Raw genomic sequence first — 14,540 nt, 5'->3', positions numbered from 1 at the left:
GTGGACAATATTTGTCCCTTTGCCCCTTGAGTTGACCTTTTCACTGGTGTACATTTAAAAGGATCTTTAAATCTTTCATGCCTTAAGGTGGCCGATATTTGTCCCTTTGCACCTTAAGCTAGGCCTTTTCACGGGTGTATACTTGAAAGAATCTTTTTAAATTTTCATGTCTTAAGGTGGACAATATTTGTCCCTTTGCACCTTGAGTTGACCTTTTCACTGGTGTACATTTAAAAGGATCTTTAAATCTTTCATGCCTTAAGGTGGACGATATTTGTCCCTTTGCACCTTAATCTAGCTTTGTTGCGAATTTATCCTTCAACAAATCTTTAAATTTCTATGCATTAAGGTGGACAAACTTGTCCCTTTTCACCTTAAGCGAGAGTTCCCACGGATTTATCTTTAAAAGGATTTTTAAATTTCCATGCCTTAAGGTGGACAATATTTGTCCCTTTGCACCTTAAACTGGTCTTTTCACGGGTTTATCCTGTCTCAAGTTGGTTAAGCATTCACGACCGTGTAACACCTTGAGTTCATTTTCAAGGCGGGAGCGTTATACGGTATCCTATTAAAGTTTCAAGTTGGTTAAGCATTCGGAACCTTGTAACACCTTGAGTTTATTTTCAAGGCGGGAGTGTTACACGGTACTCTAGTAAAGCTTCAAGTCGGTTAAACATTCGGAACCTTGTAACACCTTGAGTTTATTTTCAAGGGGGGAGCGTTACACGGTATTCTAGAAAATCTTCAAGTTGGATAAGCATTCGAGATATTGTAACACCTTGGGTTTATTTTAAAGGCGGGAGCATTACACGGTATTCTAGTAAAGCTTCAAGTTGGTTAAGCATTCCGAACTTTGTAACACCTTGAGTTTATTTTCAAGGCGGGAGCGTTACATGGTATTCTAGTAAAGCTTCAAGTTGGATAAGCATTCGAGATCTTGTAACACCTTGAGTATATTTTCAAGGCGGGAGCGTTACACGGTATTTTAGAAAATCTTCAAGTTGGTTAAGAATTCGGGACCTTGTAACACCTTGAGTTTATTTTCAAGGCGGGAGCGTTACATGGTATTCTAGTAAAAGCTTCAAGTTGGATAAGCATTCGAGATCTTGTAACACCTTGAGTATATTTTCAAGGCGGGAGCGTTACACGGTATTCTAGAAAATCTTCAAGTTGGTTAAGAATTCGGGACCTTGTAACACCTTGAGTTTATTTTCAAGGCGGGAGCGTTACACGGCATTTTAGTAAAGCTTCATCGTTGAAAACTCGGGACCTTGTAACACCTTGAGTTTGTTTTCAAGGCGGGAGCGTTACACGATTCTAGTAAAATTTCAAATTGGTTAAGCATTCGGGGCCATGGAACACCTTGAGAGTATTATTAATTTATTTTGTTAAGGCATGGACGTTAAGCACATTTTTATGTCATAAACCCTTCCATTATGTAGCCTCCGTAAAATATCAAATTTCTTTTGTTGATCTACAAAAAAAAGAGGAGGAAATTACAAGTGAAGGAGAGATTGTTACCCATCAAGATGTTTGAGACTCGAAAGGTATTAAATATTGAATCTTGGATGTGTTGTAGACCTTTATGTCTAGATTTGGAATCATCAGGCGGATTGTGATTTCGTTGTTCCTACATCAAGACACGAGATTTTTTTACTAAGTCACACAAATCTGAAAATTTTTAGCATGGTAGAATCTAAAGCTAACTTCAAAAAAATCATCTAGAAAGATTATGAAGGTATTAAATTTTCAATTTTGGATATGTTAGAGATTGAAAAGTCTAGTTTCTGAAAAATTAAAAGGTTCATGATTTGGATTTTTCTACAATGAGATATGAATTTTTTACGACAAACATGTCAGGCTGTAAAAAAAGTGACGAATTTTTAGCATGACAGAATCTAGAGCTAACTTCAAAAAATCATCTAGAAAGATTCTGAAGGTATTAAATTTTGAATTTCGGGTATGTTAGAGATCGAAAAATCTAGTTTCTGAAAAATCAAACGGTTCATGATTTTGATTTTTCTACAATGAGATATAAATTTTCTACGACCGACATGTCAAGCTGTAAAAAAGTGACGAAAATAAATAAAAAAGGAGGAAAATTACCTTGAGTATGCCCTTTTCGTCGTAGGCTCACAATACATAATTGAAGATAAAATTATGGAGACAATGTATCTATTTATAGATGTCATGTGTTTAAAAGGTTCAGAAGCATTGAGGAAAGGGAAAGTGTTGGAGAAGTAGCTTGCTTGACTTCAGTTCTTCGGTGGAGGTAGATTATGGTTTATTTCTATTTGATAGATAAACTCTAAATAGCGATTGATATGTATTGAGTGATATTGTAAAGTCTCCTATGTACTTGATTGTGTGGTTGTAGGTTAAGTGTGAGTGCCACTCACGACTCGTTTTGGGTCGTGACAAACTTTATCTGTTCTATATTTTCTAACATGTCTATCTCTATTCAAATATGGTTTCCTAGCTGAAGATTTTCTAAGAAAATATCCTTTTTTATTATATCTTTTATTATTTTGTGGGTTATATTTCTTATACTTTTTCTTTTTGTATTGATTTTTATCTTAATTTTGGGTTGTATATATTATATCTTTACAGAAATTCATTTTATTTTGCTTTAATTGTTTTTGTATTTGTAAATTAGTACATTTTTCTTGTAATATTTTCATTATATGTTGTATTCTATGTCCTATTGACCATTTTGCTTGAGGGTTTTGTGCTACTCCTTCTCTTTTAGTCCATCTCTTCTATTTCTCTTCCTAAAGCTCCTGGTAGTTTGTTAAATAATTTTTTACCTAAGTCTTGGTCAAAGGCATTTCCACTAATTGACAGTAATAGAAATAATCATTTAAAAATTTCTTTATATAATACCAATTACTTATACTTAATTGTTCTAGTTTTATTAGTGCATTTCGTTGTAAGGCTACTAATCCACTATTTGGGTCTTCTCCTGTTATTAATGTATGTATTTTATTTGTAAAATTATATGGGTTTGGTCCTAATGATACTAAATACTGAAATTCTGATGGGAATTCTACTTTATAAGCTTCCCATAGAGCTTTGGTTGATTCTCCTAGGAATGTTTCTAAGTATTTATACATGGTTTCAGCATCATTTTCTGTATAACTTTTTTTATAAAATCTGCTACTACTATTCCTTTCCATAAGTCTATTACTGAATTCCATCTTTGTGGATCATGTGCCGCTATATTTAAAATTTTTCCTTTACTTCCTCCTTCTTGGAGTATTATTGGTTCTTCTATAGGCATTCTTTTTCCCATAGGTTTAACTTCTGTTATTGGAGTATCTCCTTGTTACGTGGTATATTTCCTGTGCTATTATCTGCAGTATATCCTTGTTCATTTGTTCTTTGGAATGGACTACTAGAACTAGCTGTTTCCATTGATTCTTTTTGACTTAGTATAGATTCTAACTCAGATATTTCACTATCATTATCTTGTATTTGTGTCATTATATTATTACTTTTTTCTAATTTATCTTGTAAACTCCTTTCTAATCTATATCCTTTATTATCAGTTCTTTGTTCACATATTTTAAAATGAGATATTGTTTGTTCTAAATTTAAGTCTTTTAATTTACATCCTTTGCATGTAAATAGTCTATTCTTATTGTTTTTACTTATTTCTTTGGCTTTTTCTATAGCCAAATCTACTGCAAAATCTTCTTCTAATATTATTTCTATATTCATTCCTTCTAAAGACATTTCTTCTACGACACTTTCTTCTTCAAAGTCTTTTTGAGCTTCATAATTGTAATCTGTAAATCTAATTGAAGGTTCTCCTTTAGAATTTGTATATATTAAATGTTATGCCTCGTATTTTTATACGTAGTGTGCGTCATGAACTAGTAGATGTAAGTCCGGGGAATAAGATTTTATTTTAAGTTCCAAGTGATTAAAGAAATATTAGGCAAGGATGTTAATTCTAAATGTGATATTAATTAGTGGCTGATTAGGCCATTAACTTTAAGTGTGGGATTAATTAGTGGTTGATTAGGTCATTAACTTTAAGTGTGGGATTAATTAGTGGCTAATTAGGATTAAATTAATCTAGTGGGCCCCACCACTCAAGGCAAATTAATAGGAAATTTGTTTTAGTTGTTGAATGTGCTAAGTATGAACGGAAACCATGATCGGATTACTAATGGTGTCGTGTTAGTGTTTGGGCTGTTTTGATTAAAGCAAACTGCGGGAAATTCTGTTTTGGTGTTATGTATATGTTAATGTGATTATGGGTATATACTCCAAATGATGAATACAATAAGGTAGATGTGTTGCGAATTATAAAATGAGTCGTTGTTTCATTACTATGGTTGCCGAGATGGAACTGTTTTGGGGGAGGCTGTTTAATATGATTCGTTGGGTTATATGTGTTATTGGTATTGCTGTGGATAATTTGGGTTGTTGTCGGATTGGGACGAAGTAAGGAAAATAGGGGAAGTGATGCCGGATTTTCGTTAGATTATTAGCTAGCTTACAATAAGTAGTAAAGCGCGACGTTTATCTAATTGCAGCACGATTGTTTCTTGTTATAGATTAATAGCTTGAGCAGTAAATATTGGACGTGCGGCTCGACTATACAGTATGTAACGCTATCCTTTCTTTCTTTGTTTGGCATGACTTTTAAAAATGAGCGAATAACGGACATGTTTGATACTTACTTCTAGAGCGTCTAGGTGACGTATATTCTTACTTCCACAACTATTCCTCTATATATTGGCTATGTCTAAGGCTATGGTGATTTCTCATATCTATGGTAGTGCTTCTTAGAGTCATTGAGATTTTACGTTTCCATATCGTATTAAAGGTTCATAATCTTGATAAAACGTTAATCTTTGGTAATACTCCTTGCTGGTTCACGTTGATTGTTCTATTGAGTTATAAGAAATGATTTTAATTGCATATGGTTGCTCATAATATTCTGCTCTTGCATAGAGTCATTTATCATTTCACCGAGTCCTGGGTCGGGTAATGTTCGTGCGGAGTTTCTTGCATATGTCACCGAGTCCCTCACTAGAGGGTCGGGTATGTATATTATATATATGATTGGTGATGAGGATGGTTATGATGATGATGATGACGGAGATGATGTGATGACTATTTCACCGAGTCCCTCACTAGAGGGCCGGGTACGTATGATGTTTATATAATGATGATTATTTTTGCCTAGTCCCTTACTAGGGAAGCTGGGCATCTTATATGTTAAAGATATGCATGATTTTCACTTAAAAGGTACATGTGTAGCAATATCGTGTTTCGACTTATCATGTTGGTATCCTGTCATCTTTACCTTATGCTTTACATACTCAGTACATTGTCTTTACTGACCCCCTTTCCTCGGGGGGCTGCGTTTCATGCCCGCAGGTGTAGACGCTCAGTTCGGTGATCCTCCCGCCTAGGATATCTACTCTGCTGATTAGGAGAGCTCCACTGTTCCGGAGCCCAGTCGTTTTGGTACATAACTTTTTGTGTAGTCTTTTGCTTGTCTATGGGTATGGCGGGGCCCTGTCTCGTCGAGTTTCACTACTATACTCTTAAAGGTCTATAGACATCGCGTGGGTTGTATATATATGTTTTGGATAATGGTCTGGACATGGTTTGTTTGGGATGTCCGCTTGTACAAGGGCAGCCTTGTCGGCTGCGTACATCTTTGTGTATTGTGTAGTGGCAGCCTTGTCGGCTGCGTATGCTATTATGCTTTGGATAGTGGTGGCCTTGTCGGCTCGCGTATGTTGTTACGGTTGATTGGTTATGACTCCTTATGTGACAGATCCACTTTATATATATATGGCGTTGGGGTTGGCTTGCTTTTATTAAATTCCATATTGTCTTAGTTTCAGTTGGTCATACTTAATAGGTTTGTATGTGAGTGTCCAAAATGGGCACTAGTCACGGCCCATCGGGTTGGGTCGTGACGAAGTTGTATCAGAGCGCTTCTTCCTCAGAAGTGTCTATAGACCGTGTCTAGTAGAGTCTTGTTTATCGGTGTGTTGTGCACCACATCTATAAACAGGAAGCTACAGGACATTTAGGATGTCATCCTTTCTTCTTATTCTAGATCGTGCAATTGAGCTATATTAACAGGATAATCCCTCTCTAACGAATCCCTGTGTTTTCAGTTATGCCTCCAAAGAAAGCGACAGCCGCCCAGAAGGGCAAATCGGTAGCAGAAAGTACTAGTCAGACCCGGAGAGTTACTAGGGCCCGTGCCCAGTCTATGCCTGGTATTGTGCTCCAGTCAGAGAACTCTGCTACACCGCCACCGCTAGAGGAGCTTAGAGCAGCAACAACTCCATTTTGGGGGACACCACCACCAGCCCCCGAGGCCCCAGAACCTGAACCTCCAACTCCTCAACCAGGGGTGGAGGATAGGGCCATGAGAGATGCGGTTCAGTTGCTAACTAGATTAGTGGCCGGTCAGGCTCGCAGGCTTGGACTAGGAGTTGATCATGCGGACAGATCTGATAGCTTAAGGGCTCGTGACTTCTTAAGTTGTAATCCTCCAGAGTTCTTTGGGTCAAGTCCCCAGGATGATCCGCAAGAGTTTATTCGTCAGATGCAGTGTACATTAAGGATAATCAAGGCTTCGGAGACCGAGTCTGTTGAGTTGGCTACGTATCGTTTGCGGGATGTAGCTATTAATTGGTATGAGTCTTGGGAGTTATCTAGGGGTGAGGGTGCTCCTCCAGCGGTATGGGATGAATTTTTGGAGGCTTTCCATGGCCACAACCTGCTTCCAGAGATGAAGCGAGCTAGAGTCGATAGATTCTTGTGTTTGAGGCAGAATGGTAGGAGCGTTCGAGAGTATAGACTCGAGTTTGATTCATTGGCTAGGCATGCGCCTACTATTGTGGCTGATATGGCAGACAGGGTACATCGTTATGTGATGGGATTAGATCGTTATCTGATTGACGGTTGTATGGCAGTGACTCTTCAGCCAGGTATGGACATTGCTCGGGTGCATGCATATGCACAGGGGGTAGATGATCAGCACCGGGGACGTCAGCCAGATAGAGATTATAATAGAGGCCAGCATAAGAGGGCTAGATCAGCAGGTTATCCTGACGAGTTTCGAGGCGGGCAGTCTCAACAGCATGTTAGATTTTCTTCCCAGCCAGCACAGAGTGCACCACCACGTTCCATGGGTAGGGGGTTCGATCGTACGGAATATTCGGAAGCTGATCAGAGCTCTAGGGCGTCAGGGTCATAGATGCGCAGGGGTTTGAGCCAGTCGAGGCCACCTTTGCCTCAGTGTTCTTGCTCTGGTCGGTCCCATCCTGGGGAATGTCGTTGGGCTACAGGTGCGTGTTTTTCGTGCGGCCGTCAGGGTCATACTATGAGGGAGTGTCACCTTAGAGGTAGTGCAGGTGGTATGGCACAGCCTACTGGGTCCGTTGCTGGTTCATCTTCTTCTGTGGCTATGCGCCCTATGGGGCAGGGTATTCAGGCGCCCATAGGCCGTGGTAGAGGACGTGTTGGAGCTTCCAGTTCTAGCGGTCCCTCGAACCGTATATATGCTTTGACTAGTAGGCAGGATCAAAAGGCGTCACCTAATGTGATCATAGGTATATTATCACTATTCTCCCGAAGTGTATATTCATTGATAGACCAAGGTTCCACCTTATCATTTATATCTCCCTTCGTTGCTAGAAGGATCAGAATAGAGTCTGAGTTGATAGAACCATTTGAGATAGCTACACCTTTAGGAGATTCTGTCATAGCTACGCGAGTATGTAAGAATTGTTCAGTGGTTGTATATAGTCGTCGTACCGTAGCAGATCTAATAGAGTTAAATATGATTGAGTTTGATATTATCATGGGCATGGATTGGTTGGCTGCTTGTTATGCTAATGTTGATTGCAAAGGGAAGATAGTTCGATTTCAATTTCCAGGGGAACCGATTATAGATTGGAAGGGGAGTACAATATCGCCGAAAGGTAAGTTCATTTCATACCTTAAGGCCGGGAAGATGGTTAGAAAAGGCTACATTTATCATCTGGTTCAGGTGCATGACATAAAGGCAGAGGCACCGACTCTTCAATCAGTCCCTGTAGTTAATGAATTTCCCGAGTATTCCCAGAGGAACTTCCAGGCCTTCCTCCAGAACAGGAGATAGAGTTTACTATAGATGTACTGCCAGATACTCAGCCTATATCTATACCTCCTTATAGAATGGCACCTGCTGAGTTGAAAGAATTGAAAGAGCAATTGAGAGATTTGTTAGAAAAGGGCTTCATCAGGCCTGGTACGTCACCTTGGGGAGCACCGGTACTGTTTGTGAGGAAGAAGGATGGGTCGCTGCGAATGTGTATTGATTATAGGCAGCTGAACAAAGTAACAGTAGAGAACAGGTATCCCCTCCCAAGGATTGACGATCTATTTGACCAGTTGTAGGATGCTAAGTGCTTTTCAAAGATAGACTTGTGGTCAGGTTATCATCAGGTGCGAGTAAGGGAGGCAGATATTCCAAAGACAACATTCCGGACCCGGTACGTGCATTATGAGTTTAGAATGCTGTCTTTTGGGCTACGACGGCAGGTTATGGGAGAGGCACACTCTGCCTGTTATTCTATTCACCCAGGGTCAACAAAAATGTATCATGACCTCAGATGCTTATACTGGTGGGATGGCATGAAAAAGGACATAGCGGAGTTTGTTGCTCAGTGCCAGAATTGTCAACAAGTCAAGATAAAAAATCAAAAGCCTGGTGGATTATTACAGGAGATAGAGATCCCGACTTGGAAATGGGAGATGATTAATATGGACTTCATTACAGAAGTTCCTTTTCTCTTAGAAGACTTCTTTTTAGGAGACAATTTTCTTGATCGTTCAACCTTGGGAAGCTTCTTAGCAGAAGGTGGTTTCAGACTAGGGAATCCGAAGTCCTGACAAAAACTTCTAAGAGTAAGAGAAGCAAAAGGGCTTCTCACAAAACTTCTGATGAATGTTGGACTTGTGGAAAGTCAGGACACAAGTCTCCTGATTGTCCAAGAAACAAGAAGAAAGGAAAGAAAATCAATCTTCTTCAAATAGACGAAGAAACTAAAGAAAAGTTTCTAACTATACTGAATGAAGAAGAGTCTGAATCAGAATTATCTTCAGGAGAAGAAAGCGGAACTGAGGATGAAGAGTTCCTCAATATTGCTCAGGATGATACAGATAGCAGTGATCGCGAATGCAACTGCGAAAGAGCAGTTTGTCATTGTGGACATCAATCTATTAGAGTTCTCTCTAAAGAATCTACTGAAATCCTTTTTTCTACTATAGAGCACATCAAAGATGATGAAGCCCGAAGAAGCTATCTCCTTGAGCTCCAAAATCTTGTCCTAAAGCAAAAAGATAAAGAAATTACAAGGAACGTAACCCCTTTCAGCATGAAACAAATCATGCAAAGATACACTGATAAAAAAGAGGAACCTTCTATCAGCGATCTTCGAGCAGAGGTAAACCTTCTCAAAAAAGAAGTTCGTGAAGTAAAGTCAAGACTTCACAAAATCGAAATTGATGCCCTGGCAAAACAATTTCTTAAAGACAATGAAGTTTCTCTTAAAGGAAAAGAGACTGCCACCTCAGAAGATGAAGAATCTTCTGATCAATCAGCACCTTCATCACCTAAAGATATCGATGCTGCAGGTATTAGTATGATCACTAAAGTAAGACCGCAGAGTTATCACATTATGATTAAGCTTGTCGTGAATTCTAATTTTGTACTTAACAAAATTGCATTATTAGACAGTGGTGCAGATCGCAATTGCATTGTTGAAGGACTTATCCCGACCAAGTACCTCCAGAAGGGAACCACTAAATTATACAGCGCGACTGGTGAGCGTATCTGTATAAATTATAAGCTTTCTAATGCTCATATCTACAATGACGGTATCTGCCTTGCTAATGATTTTGTCATAACAAAAAACATTAATGAGGAAATTATTTTGGGTATACCTTTCATTACTCAAATTAAACCTTATATTTCAGATTTTGATTCTATCAAAACAAGAATTTTAGGAAAACAAATTTCCTTCCCATTTATCAAGACACTTTCTCTTGAAGAAAGAAAATTTTTACATCAACAAACAGCTTTCAAAATCAACCAAATTAGTTTTTTGAAAGATGATATTAAAATTAAAAAAATTGAGCAAATTTTAAAAACCCTGGAGATGGTTACTAAAATTACCAGTCTTCAAAAGAATTTTGAAAAAGAAATTTGCTCAGAATTTCCAAACATTTTTTGGGAAAGAAAATCTCATATTATTGATTTACCATATATTGATGGGTTTGATGAAAAGGCTATCTCCACAAAAGCTAAACCTATTCAGATGAACCATGAATTAATGGAAATCTGTAAAAGAGAAATTCATACCCTTTTGAATAATAAAATTATTCGCCCTTCTAAGCCACCTTGGAGTTGTTCAGCATTTTATGTTAACAATGCAGCTGAACAAGAACGAGGCTCACCTAGATTAGTGATTAATTATAAATCTTTAAACTCCGTTTTAAAATGGATTCGTTACCCAATTCCTAACAAAAGGGATCTTTTAAAAAGAAGTTTTAAAGCAAATGTTTATAGCAAATTTGATTTAAAATCTGGTTTTTGGCAAATTCAAATTGCCGAAAAGGATAAATATAAAACAGCTTTCAATGTCTCGTTTGGACAATACGAATGGAATGTAATGCCTTTTGGGCTAAAAAATGCCCCTTCAGAATTTCAAAACATTATGAATTCCATTTTTAACCATGTTAGTCATATGTCAATAGTCTATATTGACGATGTATTAATCTTCTCCGAGGACATTGATTCTCATTTTAAACATTTAAATACTTTCTTTAAAATTATTAAGCATAATGGTTTAGTCATTAGTGCAAAAAAGATAAAATTATTTCAAACAAAAATCAGATTTTTAGGGCATGATCTTTATCAAGGCACCTACAAACCTATTTGCAGATCTATTGAATTCTCTGATAAATTCTCTAATGTCATTCTGGATAAAACTCAACTACAGAGATTCCTCAGAAGTCTTAATTATGTAGCTGACTTTATTCGAAAAGTTAGACATGTTTGCAAACCCCTTTTGACAGGTTAAAGAAAGTTCCTTCACCATGGAGTGACGAACATACTAAGGCTATAATTCTTCTTAAGAATATGGTTAAAAACCTCCCTTGCCTAGGTATCTTTAACCCTGACTTCTTTATGATTGTTGAAACCGATGCTTCAGACGTTGGATATGGTGGTATTCTTAAACAAAGAAAAAACCACGATTCACCTGAACAATTAGTTCGTTATTCCTCAGGAATTTGGAATTCCGCACAAAGAAATTATAGCACGGCCAAGAAAGAAATCCTGGTTATTGTTCTTTGCATTACTAAATTTCAGGATGACTTAGTCAATAAAGAATTTCTGCTTAGAGTAGATTGCAAATCCGCCAAAGAGATCCTTCAAAAGGATGTTAAAAATATTGTTTCTAAACAAATCTTTGCTAGATGGCAAGCCTTATTATCCAGCTTCGATTTCCAAATCGAGTTTATTAAAGGAGAAAATAATTCTTTGCCTGATTATCTAACTAGAGAATTCTTGCAGGGAAAGTATGAGGCCCCAAATCAGACCTACAGCAGGCAAGCAACCGGCCAGGCCTAGCCCCAACGACCTAGCCAGAACAGGCCCTTTCGCAAGAAGGCCTGAAATGAATCAACCAAGACCTGACCCAAACAGGTACTCAGCTTTGGCAAGCTTGCCACCAATCAACCCTACAGAACTTCCCCAGAGTCGTTTAACAGGAATGCTGGTACTAAAGAAGCCCTTTTCAAAGGACCAAGAAGCCAGCACTTCTTCTTCACGAAGCGGGGAACTCAAATTCTCTCAAAAACAAACAAGTGACTGCTATGCAATGAAGCAGCCCCAAAGTTTCTTAGAAGTAGTTATTCCAAGTAACTCCAGATCAGCTCCCAGAGAGAAAGAGAAATTCGAAATGATTTCTCTAAACGTTTTTCCAATCCTTGCTCTTGACAAGGAATATGAAGGTTTTGAGGTAAAACACCTCCTGAAACCCATCTATACCAACTGGAATTACGTCGACATCGATAATTCCCTAAAAACCAGAAGGTATTTCGAGTTCATCCTCGTAGATATAGGCTCATTAGAAATTGAGCATGAGTTAGCAGATAAATCCGACCCGGATAGCATCGCTTATTCAAAAGTCACAATCAAGAAGATCCTATCTCCTTATAATTGGCCTGTAGATAATCTACAAACCCCTATCAATCTCTCAAAGAGATTCAATCCTCAAACCTACAATTGGTTTGACTACAAAAACGCCTGGTTAAATTTCATATATGTCGGACCAATCACTCACACGTGGTTTATAAAATATTGTCCTGAGGTTGGATCCTCTATCATACCAAGGTGGTTCTATGAATGGTGGAGCCTATTTAGTGGAAACAAGAAAGTTATGCCTCGACAATTTGCAGAAAAATACCCTCAATTTCAAATTGATGAAGGCATATCAACCCTCCCAGAGCACATTAAGCTCTGTAAGTATTTTATTAAAAGGCGTTTATCTTATATTATAAGTTGGACGTTTGTTATTGCAGATTTTGACAGGATCAAGTTTCTTTCTAAAGAAATCCGAGTCAAAGGTTGGTCTCCTGCCAGGAAAGACACATCCACTCCTTCAAAGGGAGAAGAAATACAACAAGCTTCACCCTCGAAGAGTGAATTAAAAAGGAGACTTGAAAAGGCTCTATCAGAGTTAGAAAATAATACAGATGAAGTTGCTATTAATCAACTCCTTGATGAAGCATCCTCACAAAGTGATGATAATGGTGATATGCTACACCCAAAGGCTTTAGCAAGATCATATTTAAATCCATTTGATTAAACTTCTAATTGAGGTTATTAAAAACCGGAATAATTAGTCTTCCTGATAGAGATCCAAAGGATCAGAATTATCAAGGAAGAAACAAAGGAATCTCACAGAAAACGGAATCTTTGTTAACTTAGTCAAGATGAAAAGAATTCATCACGTCAAGAATAGCTATCAAACTTTTACAAAAGTAAAAGGAATGGAGCAGGATTAAAGAGGCCGACAAAATGGCAGACAACTTTACTTTTCAAAAAGAAAAGACGACAAACAACTTTATCAAAAGATAAAGATAAGAATACTTTTGCTTTATCAAAAGCAACGGACGGAAATCAATAGCCAATCAGAAGAAAAGCTTTTAGATTTCCTTATCTCTTTGTCTTTAATTTCTTGCCTATATAAGGCAATGTATTTTTTCATTCAGAGCATCAGAAAATCTAGACTACTACAATTTTCTTAAATGCTCTCTCTATGTAAACAATATGCTTCGCATGGAATAAAGTCTCCTTTATTAGTAAGTTTATTATCTTCTTTATTTTAATTCCGCAAGATCCGTTTTATGGTATCAGAGCCATGTTGATGGCACTCATTGTTAACATGAATAGCTAAATCTATTGTTGTCTTGGCTGGTAGGAAACTTGAGATAAGATAATGAAATAGTTTTTATTTAGTTTATCTGATTCATGAATTATTATTTGATTCTATATGATCTTTTGAAATATTCTTACTTTGTATAATATACTCTTTTAACTATTAATTAAAACAATTTTAAAGCTTTGTTTCTCATTATCATGTTGAGGTTTTGTCTCTGCATAAGTCTGAGTATGCCGATTAATCCCTGGCTTAAGAATTTGGGTAGCCTTTTGGGAGATCTTTGTAAGTCCAGTAAGACCCAGGAGGGGCAGACAGCTGATCTTATGGTGATTCGTTCTACAATAAGACTTGCCAAAGACATGTTAGATCCAACAGGCGTGATAATAGTTGAAACTATAGCTTATTTAATTGTTTAAATTCATTGTTAATCGTCTATATTATCTAAGTAATTATTACTTTCAAAAGTTTTTAAAGAATCACTTAATCTTTCATCAGTCAGATAATCTTTATTAAAATTATTTCTATTATTTTGTCCTTGAGTTTCTTCCATGCCTAAAGACACCTGTTTAACTTTCATGAATAACAATAATATTGTTAACTCTGTTAATTGTTCAATATCTAAAGAAGATATGCGTTTGCAAAATTGGTCTATTCCTAAAGAACCTGTTAATAAGATTTACCAGATAGGTAATTTCAGTTTATTCAAGAGTTTTAATATAAAAACTTGTGAATCCACTTCTGCTATTAATAACTCTTTAGAGACTACTACAATTTTCCTAAATGCTCTCTCTCTATGTAAACAATATGCTTCGCATGGAATAAAGTCTCCTTTATTAGTAAGTTTATTATCTTCTTTATTTTAATTCCGCAAGATCCGTTTTATGATACCATAAAACGGATCTTGCGGAATTAAAAAAAAGAAGATAATAAACTTACTAATAAAGGAGACTTTATTCCATGCGAAGCATATTGTTTACATAGAGAGAGAGCATTTAAGAAAATTGTAGTAGTCTAGATTTTCTGATGCTCTGAATGGAAAAATACATTGCCTTATATAGGCAA

At 37.1% G+C, this 14,540-nt stretch overlaps 1 protein-coding gene across 1 annotated transcript in view; it reads right to left on the bottom strand.

Annotated features, from left to right (window-relative positions):
- Nucleotides 1-1,490: 1,490 nt before the first annotated feature.
- Nucleotides 1,491-14,540, bottom strand: part of LOC107015652 (thioredoxin reductase NTRC) — a 48,806-nt gene continuing 35,756 nt past the window's right edge. The window contains exon 10 of the mRNA XM_027916733.1: nt 1,491-1,630. Coding sequence (XP_027772534.1) covers nt 1,525-1,630 — 106 coding nt within the window. The 3' untranslated portion in view covers nt 1,491-1,524. The remainder of the gene's footprint in view (nt 1,631-14,540) is intronic.

This window comes from Solanum pennellii, chromosome 4 (genome assembly GCF_001406875.1).
Source record: "Solanum pennellii chromosome 4, SPENNV200".
NCBI classification, from domain to species: domain Eukaryota; kingdom Viridiplantae; phylum Streptophyta; class Magnoliopsida; order Solanales; family Solanaceae; genus Solanum; species Solanum pennellii.
This window is presented reverse-complemented; position numbering and strand designations above follow the sequence as displayed.